Below are 11,662 nucleotides of genomic sequence, written 5' to 3'. Positions count from 1 at the left end.
GATGTTTGAAATCTTCTACAGATGTATAAAAAATAATATATTAAATAGGTTACTGAATAGTTACATGTCAAATATGTTTACAGTTATAGAAAAACAAAAATGCAGTACATTACACTGAACATATTTACTACCAATCTCAGATAGGGTATAGACATGCATGACAAGGTCTACGGCACTAATGCAACCTATTCTCTTTATAGTGCACCAACAAGGGGTTGGGGTGTTAGGGGGTGATGGTAGTTGATGACATCACTGTCGTCTGCTCTCAATCTTGGTCACATGACTCTGGACCCAGGCTTTAGAAGGGTCAACACAAAATGTGTTCCCTTTCTTTGTGGTGAAACTGCAACAGATACACAACACATTGTCTCTCAGAACATCCAGTCTGTAATATGAATGCTCCATCTTGTCTTGTACAGTGTAGCCTGGATGTAGCCTGGTTCCAGGTGTGTTTGTGCTATCATACCAACTCCTTGTCATTCCTGGTCCTGTTTGGCATGACAAGGAGTTGACGTGAAGTCACAAACAGATCTGGGACCAGGCTAGCCCAGATGTTTACAGTTTAGAGTAGACTATGCTTACTTACATCAGTGCTTTGCGAGGGCAGCTACTGGAGGTTGTTCTGAGAGAAACTACTTGTTGAAGAGGGATCCTCGCGCTGAATTTCATACAGCATTCAGGTGCTATTTCCAACGCGATGACACCTGTAAACAAACCACAGTTAACATAAAGATCTCCAGGTCTCCAACAGCGTATTACACAGCATTGCTACACACACACACACACACACACACACACACACACACACACAAACACACACCTGCAGATGTCGTATGCAGGGAGCAGAGCAGTCCCAGCAGGAGTAGAGCAGTCAGGGTCTTCATGGTTCAGAGATGGTTGAGATGCTGAAGATTGTATTGTCTGAGATGTTCTCTGATGTTCTGGTCTCTGATGTTCTGGTCTCTGATGTTCTGGTCTCTGATGTTGTGGTCTCTGATGTTCTGGTCTCTGATGTTCTGGTCTCTGATGCTCTGGTCTGGTTCTGTGTCAGAAGTCTAGCTGATGCTCTGGTCTCTGATGTTCTGGTCTCTGATGTTGTGGTCTCTGATGTTGTGGTCTCTGATGTTCTGGTCTCTGATGTTCTGGTCTCTGATATTCTGGTCTCTGATGTTCTGGTCTCTTATGCTCCGGTCTCTGAAGTTCTGGTCTGGTTCTGTGTCAGAAGTCTAGTTGATGCTCTGGTGGTCTGATCTGACCTGTCTTTTATACAGAGAGCTGGTCCTTCAGACCCATTAACAATTGACGGGGGAATCTCCCCTCTATTCCTTCATTCACTCTGAATGTCTTTCTAAGAAACAACATTCTGCCCTTCAGGTTCCTCTTCTTCAATTCTCTGTAACTCTGTTTCCTCCAGGATGTTCAGCAGAGCTGCTATTTTCTGAAATACTCAGAATACATTTACTGGAGAATTGCATGTCAAAGGAAGGATATTAAAGTGGACTATATACTATATGATACATTACATCAAGTACAAGAACAATTCAAATTAAATTAAGTTCTCTACATCATAACCAACTAGTTTGTAAGTCATTCTTGAAATCAACTATGTATCTTTCAACATTTAATTGCAGATTTTAGGATGTGTGTATTTTGATTTAAAACCTGTAGTATACTGTTAACCTTTACATCATAGTGAAATTAAATCATAGAGTCTTTTTCAATCAATTCATCTCAGATTTAGTGGGGTGTGGTATACACACATTGATTCTTGAAGAATATAACTTCTAAATGCTTCTTGAGTTTAGTTGAACTGTCATACCCCATCAGAACCCAGAATATAAGCTTATTTTACAATAATTTAAAACATAGGAAATGTAAACACCCATATATCCTGAGAAAATGGTTAAAACTATAATGTTGACATTGTGGATGGTCAGTCCTTCCATCCGTAGCTCTGTCTATGAATTTGAGAGTGGTTACATTTATCCAAACCCATCCCTGGCTTTTCACAAAAACAAGGACAGGAAATGTTTTGTTATACTATGGGCAGTTATGGACCGGACAAGACTCCTGTACTCTCCCCACACTCACACCAACTTCACTAGACTACTGTAGACTCTGTATCTCTCCCCACACTCACACCAACTTCACTAGACTACTGTAGACTCTGTATCTCTCCCTACACTCACACCAACTTCACTAGACTACTGTAGACTCTGTATCTCTCCCCACACTCACACCAACTTCACTAGACTACTGTACTCTCCCCACACTCAAACCAACTTCACTAGACTACAGTAGAATCTGTATCTCTCCCTACACTCACACCAACTTCACTAGACTACAGTAGACTCTGTATCTCTCCCCACACTCACACCAACTTCACTAGACTACAGTAGACTCTGTACCTCTGTACTGTACTGATGAAGAGTGAATCTCTCACCATCCCTTTAAACTGACCTGTACTGATGAAGAGTGAATCTCTCACCATCCCTTTAAACTGACCTGAACTGATGAAGAGTGAATCTCTCACCATCTCTTTAAACTGACCTGTACTGATGAAGAGTGAATCTCTCACCATCCCTTTAAACTGACCTGTACTGATGAAGAGTGAATCTCTCACTGTCCCTTTAAACTTTGACCTGTACTGATGAAGAGTGAATCTCTCACCATCCCTTTAAACTGACCTGTACTGATGAAGAGTGAATCTCTCACTGTCCCTTTAAACTTTGATCTGTACTGATGAAGAGTGAATCTCTCACCATCCCTTTAAACTGACCTGTACTGATGAAGAGGGAATCTCTCACTGTCCCTTTAAACTTTGATCTGTACTGATGAAGAGTGAATCTCTCACTGTCCCTTTAAACTTTGATCTGTACTGATGAAGAGTGAATCTCTCACCATCCCTTTAAACTTTGACCTGTACTGATGAAGAGTGAATTGGAAAGAGATGGTCTCCAGACTACCATGTTCTGTGTCCCTCAGATCCAGTGCTGAATGAACAGACCATCTCCAACACAGACACCAAGGCAATAAGTGGATCCAATGCAACATGATGGACAGAGAGGAGGTAACATACAGACACATACAGAGTTCTCCCCAAAGAATGTTTGAGCGGCGCCACCTGGTGGACTGGCAGCACCTTTATGTAAAATAAAATACTTAAATATTTTTGAGGAGATTACAGGAAATGTCAGTTACAAATGATAAAAGAGTGATGATTAAAATGCAGTCTACAGAAGTCTAACTTCAGCAGGGCTGCGTTCAGCAGGTTGTAATACACTGAACACTGCAGAGAGAAATGCTATGAACAGAGCTGACACAATTCCACAACGTAGTGCCCTGCTGAACGCAGCCCAGGTGAGTTCTATTCGAAAACCATCCAAGGCACAGAGGAATCTGCTGTGATTGGTCAGCTTTGGCTGCCTGACGGTATGTATTAAGGTTGCCATGGTAGCATATTATCTCAGCGGCCTGTCCCTTTACATAAGGGTGTGTTCCTCTGCCCAGATGTTGGACCAGTTGTGTGCCGCCCTATAGGACTCCCAATCACGGCCGGTTGTGATACAGCCAGGAAGATACATTTCTATCTGGTCTGACTGGTCTGAACATCCATTGGCACTTGGTAGTTTCAGCTTCTTTAGATTCTTAGTGTTCTTTATCTGTTCTGGAATAGAACTGAGTGCTCCTTGGTGTTCTTTACCTGTGTTCTGGAATAGAACTGAGTGCTCCTTAGTGTTCTTTACCTGTGTTCTGGAATAGAACTGAGTGCTCCTTGGTGTTCTTTACCTGGGTTCTGGAATAGAACTGAGTCCTCCTTGGTGTTCTTTACCTGTGTTCTGGAGTAGAACTGAGTGCTCCTTAGTGTTTTTTAACTGACTTCTGGAGTAGAACTGAGTGCTCCTTGGTGTTCTTTACCTGGGTTCTTTACTGGTCCATGTTGACTCTCATGTTTCCCACAGGGATACTGGCCCATGTTGACTCCTATGCTTCCCACAGGGATACTGGTCCTATGCTTCCCACAGGGATACTGGTCCATGTTGACTCCTATGTTTCCCACAGGGATACTGGCCCATGTTGACTCCTATGCTTCCCACAGGGATACTGGTCCTATGCTTCCCACAGGGATACTGGTCCATTTTGACTCCTATGTTTCCCACAGGGATACTGGCCCATGTTGACTCTTATGTTTCCCACAGGGTTACTGGTCCATGTTGACTCCTATGTTTCCCACAGGGATACTGGCCCATGTTGACTCTTATGCTTCCCACAGGGATACTGGTCCATGTTGACTCTTATGCTTCCCACTGGGATACTGGTCCATGTTGACTCCTATGTTTCCCACAGGGATACTGGCCCATGTTGACTCTTATGTTTCCCACAGGGATACTGGCCCATGTTGACTCCAATGTTTCCCACAGGGATACTGGCCCATGTTGACTCTTATGCATCCCACTGGGATACTGGTCCATGTTGACTCTTATGCTTCCCACTGGGATACTGGTCCATGTTGACTCTTATGCATCCCACTGGGATACTGGCCCATGTTGACTCTTATGCATCCCACTGGGATACTGGTCCATGTTGACTCTTATGCTTCCCACTGGGATACTGGCCCATGTTGACTCCTATGTTTCCCACAGGGATACTGGTCCTATGCTTCCCACAGGGATACTGGCCCATGTTGACTCTTATGCTTCCCACAGGGATACTGGTCCATGTTGACTCTTATGCTTCCCACGGGGATACTGGCCCATGTTGACTCCTATGTTTCCCACAGGGATGCTGGTCCTATGTTTCCCACAGGGGTACTGGCCCATGTTGACTCTTATGCTTCCCACAGGGATACTGGTCCATGTTGACTCTTATGCTTCCCACAGGGATACTGGCCCATGTTGACTCCTATGTTTCCCACAGTTGTGTGATGTGGATGGTGGACCATTGTTGATACACACAGGAAACTGTTGAGCATGAAAATCCCAGCAGTGTTGGAGATTATTGTGGAGCGGTTTGAGGAAAACATTGTGTTGAAAGCATTCCACATGTTGACTCCAATTTTTCCCACAGTTGTGTGAAGTTGGCTGGATGTTCGTTGGACCATTCATGATACACACAGGAAACCTTTGAGCAAGGAAAATCCAACAGCGTGGCAGTCCTTGACAAAGTCAGACCGGTGCCCTTGACACCTACTACCGTACCCCGTTTAAAGGCACTTAAATCAAACACTAGAATGAATATCATAGAATTCTTCAGAAGTCTTCATTTATTAAAAAAACAACAGATGCACAACAGTTGACAGTATAGTAGAAAAATACAATATCTACATCAGTTGAATAGACCTAGTTACAACCCATTAATATCTATATCAGTAGAATAGACCTAGTTACAACCCATTAATATCTATATCAGTTGAATAGACCTAGTTACAACCCATTAATATCTATATCAGTAGAATAGACCTAGTTACAACCCATTAATATCTATATCAGTAGAATAGACCTAGTTACAACCCATTAATATCTATATCAGTAGAATAGACCTAGTTACAACCCATTAATATCTATATCAGTAGAATAGACCTAGTTACAACCCATTAATATCTATATCAGTAGAATAGACCTAGTTACAACCCATTAATATCTATATCAGTAGAATAGACCTAGTTACAACCCATTAATATCTATATCAGTAGAATAGACCTAGTTACAACCCATTAATATCTATATCAGTAGAATAGACCTAGTTACAACCCATTAATATCTATATCAGTAGAATAGACCTAGTTACAACCCATTAATATCTATATCAGTAGAATAGACCTAGTTACAACCCATTAATATCTATATCAGTTGAATAGACCTAGTTACAACCCATTAATATCTATATCAGTAGAATAGACCTAGTTACAACCCATTAATATCTATATCAGTAGAATAGACCTAGTTACAACCCATTAATATCTATATCAGTAGAATAGACCTAGTTACAACCCATTAATATCTATATCAGTAGAATAGACCTAGTTACAACCCATTAATATCTATATCAGTAGAATAGACCTAGTTACAACCCATCAATATCTATATCAGTAGAATAGACCTAGTTACAACCCATTAATATCTATATCAGTAGAATAGACCTAGTTACAACCCATCAATATCTATATCAGTAGAATAGACCTAGTTACGACCCATTAATATCTATATCAGTAGAATAGACCTAGTTACAACCCATTAATATTTATATCAGTAGAATAGACCTAGTTACGACCCATTAATATCTATATCAGTAGAATAGACCTAGTTACAACCCATTAATATCTATATCAGTAGAATAGACCTAGTTACAACCCATTAATATCTATATCAGTAGAATAGACCTAGTTACAACCCATTAATATCTATATCAGTAGAATAGACCTAGTTACAACCCATTAATATCTATATCAGTAGAATAGACCTAGTTACAACCCATTAATATCTATATCAGTAGAATAGACCTAGTTACAACCCATTAATATCTATATCAGTAGAATAGACCTAGTTACAACCCATTAATATCTATATCAGTAGAATAGACCTAGTTACAACCCATTAATATCTATATCAGTATAATAGACCTAGTTACAACCCATCAATATCTATATCAGTAGAATAGACCTAGTTACGACCCATTAATATCTATATCAGTAGAATAGACCTAGTTACAACCCATTAATATCTATATCAGTAGAATAGACCTAGTTACAACCCATTAATATCTATATCAGTAGAATAGACCTAGTTACAACCCATTAATATCTATATCAGTATAATAGACCTAGTTACAACCCATCAATATCTATATCAGTATAGTAGAATAGACCTAGTTACAACCCATTAATATCTATATCAGTAGAATAGACCTAGTTACAACCCATTAATATCTATATCAGTAGAATAGACCTAGTTACAACCCATTAATATCTATATCAGCAGAATAGACCTAGTTACAACCCATTAATATCTATATCAGTAGAATAGACCTAGTTACAACCCATTAATATCTATATCAGTAGAATAGACCTAGTTACAATCCATTAATATCTATATCAGCAGAATAGACCTAGTTACAACCCATCAATATCTACATCAGTAGAATAGACCTAGTTACAACCCATCAATATCTACATCAGTAGAATAGACCTAGTTACAACCCATTAATATCTATATAAGTAGAATAGACCTAGTTACAACCCATTAATATCTATATAAGTAGAATAGACCTAGTTACAACCCATTAATATCTATATCAGAAGAATAGACCTAGTTACAACCCATTAATATCTACATCAGTAGAATAGACCTAGTTACGACCCATTAATATCTATATCAGTAGAATAGACCTAGTTACAACCCATTAATATCTATATCAGCAGAATAGACCTAGTTACAACCCATTAATATCTATATCAGTAGAATAGACCTAGTTACAACCCATTAATATCTACATCAGTAGAATAGACCTAGTTACAACCCATTAATATCTATATCAGTAGAATAGACCTAGTTTACAACCCATTAATATCTATATCAGTAGAATAGACCTAGTTACAACCCATTAATACATTCATTGAATAATAAGAACCACTCTTTCGCAGGATGTTTGAAATCTTCTACAGATTTATAAAAAATAATATATTAAATAGGTTACTGAATAGTTACATGTCAAATATGTTTACAGTTTTAGAAAAACAAAAATGCAGTACATTACACTGAACATATTTACTGAACCTATTCTATACCAATCTCAGATAGGGTATTAACCTAGTACATTACACTGAACATATTTACTGAACATATTCTATACCAATCTCAGATAGGGTATTAACCTAGTACATTACACTGAACATATTCTATACCAATCTCAGATAGGGTATTAACCTAGTACATTACATTGAACCTCCTCTATACCAATCTCAGATAGGGTATTGACATGCATGACAAGGTTTGCGTCACTAATGGCAACCTATTTCCTTTATAGTGCACCAACAAGGGGTTGGGGTGTTAGGGGGTGATGGTGGTTGATGACATCATTGTCGTCGGCTCTCAATCTTGGTCACATGACTCTGGACCCAGGCTTCAGAAGGGTCAACACAAAATGTCTTCCCTTTCTTTGTGGTGAAACTGCAACAGATACACAACACATTGTCTCTCAGAACATCCAGTCTGTAATATGAATGCTCCATCTTGTCTTGTACAGTGTAGCCTGGATGTAGCCTGGTTCCAGGTGTGTTTGTGCTATCATACCAACTCCTTGTCACTCCTGGTCGTGTTTGGCATGACAAGGAGTTGACGTGAAGTCACAAACAGATCTGGGACCAGGCTAGCCCAGATGTTTACAGTTTACAGTAGACTATGCTTACTTACATCAGTGCTTTGCGAGGGCAGCTACTGGAGGTTGTTCTGAGAGAAACTACTTGTTGAAGGGGGATCCTCGCGCTGAATTTCATACAGCAGTCAGTTAACGTTTCCAACGCGTTGACACCTGTAAACAAATGATCATAAACCACAGTTAACATAAAGATCACCAGGTGTGTCTCCAACAGCGTATTACACAGCATTGCTACACACACACACACACACACACACACACACACACACACACACACACACACACACACACACACACACACACACACACACACACACACACACGTACCTTGTGCAGACGTCGTATGCAGGGAGCAGAGCAGTCCCAGGAGGAGTAGAGCAGTCAGGGTCTTCATGGTTCAGAGATGGTTGAGATGCTGAAGATTGTATTGTCTGAGATGTTCTCTGATGTTCTGGTCTCTGATGCTCTGGTCTCTGATGCTCTGGTCTCTGATGCTCTGGTCTCTGATGTTGTGGTCTCTGATGTTCTGGTCTCTGATGTTCTGGTCTCTGATGTTCTGGTCTCTTATGCTCTGGTCTCTGATGCTCTAGTCTGGTTCTGTGTCAGAAGTCTAGCTGATGCTCTGGTTCTATATCTGAGGTCTGATCTGACCTGTCTTTTATACAGAGAGCTGGTCCATCAGACCCATTAACAATTGACGGGGGAATCTCCCCTCTATTCCTTCATTCACTCTGAATATCTTTCTAAGAACCAACATTCTGCCCTTCAGGTTCCTCTTCTTCAATTCTCTGTAACTCTGTTTCCTCCAGGATGTTCAGCAGAGCTGCTATTTTCTGAAATACTCAGAATACATTTACTGGAGAATTGCATGTCAAAGGAAGGATATTAAAGTGGACTATATACTATATGATACATTACATCAAGTACAAGAACAATTCAGATTAAATTAAGTTCTCTACATCATAACCAACTAGTTTATAAGTTACACTTAAATTCAACTATGTATCTTTCAACTTTTAAATGCAGATATAAGGATGTGTCCATGTTGATAAGAACAATACCTGTATTATTTCCAATTCATTCAGATATATAAAAAAGTAATTTTTATTTAGAAGAATTATAAATAATGAAGGCTAAAATATTGGTCCCTGTAGGCTGCCCACATTCGGCAAACAAGCAATTTGCTCATCGGCTCCACGATGGTCCTCAAGGCAGGTGGCCCCAAGGCAGGTCGCCTCAAGGTAGGTGAGGAGAAGAACTGTGTGCAAACCATGCCCCAAAATATTCTAATGAGCCCCCGCCTCAACACTATGAAGTAGCTGGCACTGGATGTGGACTAACCCGTTGGGCTGATGTGGGCTTTTTGTGGGCTTGGTGTGGATTAGCCCGTTGGGTTGGTGTGGGCTTGGTGTGGATTAGCCCGTTGGGTTGGTGTAGGCTTGGTGTGGGATATCCCATTGGAGTGGTGTGGGCTTGGTGTGGATTAGCCCGTTGGGTTGGTGTGGGCTTGGTGTGGATTAGCCCATTGGGTTGGTGTGGGCTTGATGTGGGCTTGGTGTGGATGAGCCCGTTGGGCTGGTGTGGGCTTGGTGTGGATTAGCCCGTTGGGTTGGTGTGGGCTTGGTGTGGGATATCCCATTGGACTGGTGTGGGCTTGACGTGAGCTTGGTGTGGACTAACCCGTTGGGCTGGTGTGGGCTTGGTGTGGACTAGCCCATTGGGCTGGTGTGCTCTTTATGTGGTCTTGGTGTGGACCCGCCCATTGGGCTGGTGTGGGCTTGGTGTGGACTAGCCCGTGCCCACATGGGGCAAATGGGGTCATGTTTGCTGGGTGGTAACTGTAGTTTGTTTCAATTAATTTATTCATAAATTCATTCATTTGTTAATTTATTTATTCCTTCATTCACTTCTCTGAGCAGACATTTAAAAATTATTCTGTATTTTAATTAAAATGTTTGTTATTTGCATGCCAGTTCAGTTATTGTCAGTCCCTCCCTGTTTCCACCAGTAACTCTGTGCAGTACTGTGAACTCTGGCTTCAAATTATTACAAACATTTTGAGAATGACAATGAGCGAAGAGTGCTGCAGTGTTTGTTCTTAGAAAAGCCGCAGTCATTTGCATCATACGAAGTTCTGGTGACAGAACAGGGAAGTGAGAGTTATTTTAAAAAGAGACGTCTCTCTTTACTTGAGTCTTTCTGAACTGAACAAAAACAGGATACTTGGTTCAGTGCGTGTGTCAGCAAAATATGCATCTTCACTTGAAACGTATTTACGTCACACCCTGATCTGTTTCACCTGTCCTTGTGATTGTCTCCACCCCCCTCCAGGTGTCGCCCATCTTCCCATTATCCCCTGTGTATTTATACCTGTGTTCTCTGTTTGTCTGTTGCCAGTTTGTCTTGTTTGTCAAGCCAACCAGCGGTTCTGTGTCAGCTCAGATCTTCCCCAGTCTCTCTTCCTCCTGGTTTTTAACCCCTGCCTGTCCTGACACTGTACCCATCTGTCAGACCACTCTGCCTGCCCCTGAGCCTGCCTGCCGTCCTGTACCTTTGCCCCTTTTGCTGCTATAAACATTGTTACTGCGACACGGTCTGCATCTGGGTCTTACCTTGATCCCTGATAATTTAATGATATAGAAAGAGAGCCATCAGTCAGTATGATTGTAGAGCCAGATGGGTCAGTCAGTATGATTGTAGAGCCAGATGGGTCAGTCAGTATGATTGTAGAGCCAGATGGGTCAGTCAGTATGATTGTAGAGCCAGATGGGTCAGTCAGTATGATTGTAGAGCCAGATGGGTTAGTCAGTATGATTGTATAGACAGATTGGTCAGTCAGTATGATTGCAGAGCCAGATGGGTCAGTCAGTATGATTGTAGAGCCAGATGGGTCAGTCAGTATGATTGTAGAGCCAGATGGGTCAGTCAGTATGATTGTATATCAGGCCTACAGGAAGTCTTCTGTAATTTTGAATACAGAACATAATGGAATCATTTTTCTAGAATTTCTTGATAATCAATTATACAGTTAAATTCTTTCTGCTGAGTGTGAAGTTGGTGTCAGTGTGGAGAGAGTACAGTAGTCTAGTGAAGTTGGTGTGAGTGTGGGGAGAGATACAGAGTATACTGTAGTCTAGTGAAGTTGGTGTCAGTGTGGAGAGAGATACAGAGTCTACTGTAGTCTAGTGAAGTTGGTGTGAGTGTAGGGAGAGATACAGAGTCTACTGTAGTCTAGTGAAGTTGGTGTGAGTGTGGGGAGAGTACAGTAGTCTAGTGACGTTGGTGTGAG

At 41.0% G+C, this 11,662-nt stretch overlaps 2 protein-coding genes across 2 annotated transcripts; both read right to left on the bottom strand.

The window, feature by feature from the left end:
• Positions 1 to 142: 142 nt before the first annotated feature.
• Positions 143 to 1,521, bottom strand: LOC118944470 (C-C motif chemokine 13-like). The gene is made up of 3 exons (XM_036963999.1): positions 821 to 1,521; positions 587 to 704; positions 143 to 343 (listed from the first exon to the last, which is right to left on the bottom strand). Exons 1-3 carry the CDS (start codon positions 882 to 884, stop codon positions 250 to 252), a joined length of 276 nt encoding a protein of 91 aa, XP_036819894.1. The 5' UTR covers positions 885 to 1,521; the 3' UTR covers positions 143 to 249.
• Positions 1,522 to 7,787: 6,266 nt separating this feature from the next.
• LOC110514657 (C-C motif chemokine 13) lies at positions 7,788 to 9,021 on the bottom strand. The gene is made up of 3 exons (XM_036963998.1): positions 8,701 to 9,021; positions 8,409 to 8,526; positions 7,788 to 8,165 (listed from the first exon to the last, which is right to left on the bottom strand). Exons 1-3 carry the CDS (start codon positions 8,765 to 8,767, stop codon positions 8,072 to 8,074), a joined length of 279 nt encoding a protein of 92 aa, XP_036819893.1. The 5' UTR covers positions 8,768 to 9,021; the 3' UTR covers positions 7,788 to 8,071.
• Between the last annotated feature and the right edge of the window lie 2,641 nt (positions 9,022 to 11,662).

Source organism: Oncorhynchus mykiss, chromosome 26, assembly GCF_013265735.2.
Source record: "Oncorhynchus mykiss isolate Arlee chromosome 26, USDA_OmykA_1.1, whole genome shotgun sequence".
Lineage (NCBI taxonomy): Eukaryota > Metazoa > Chordata > Actinopteri > Salmoniformes > Salmonidae > Oncorhynchus > Oncorhynchus mykiss.
The sequence above is the reverse complement of the archived record's forward strand: the minus strand, read 5'-3'. Positions and strand labels throughout refer to the sequence as shown.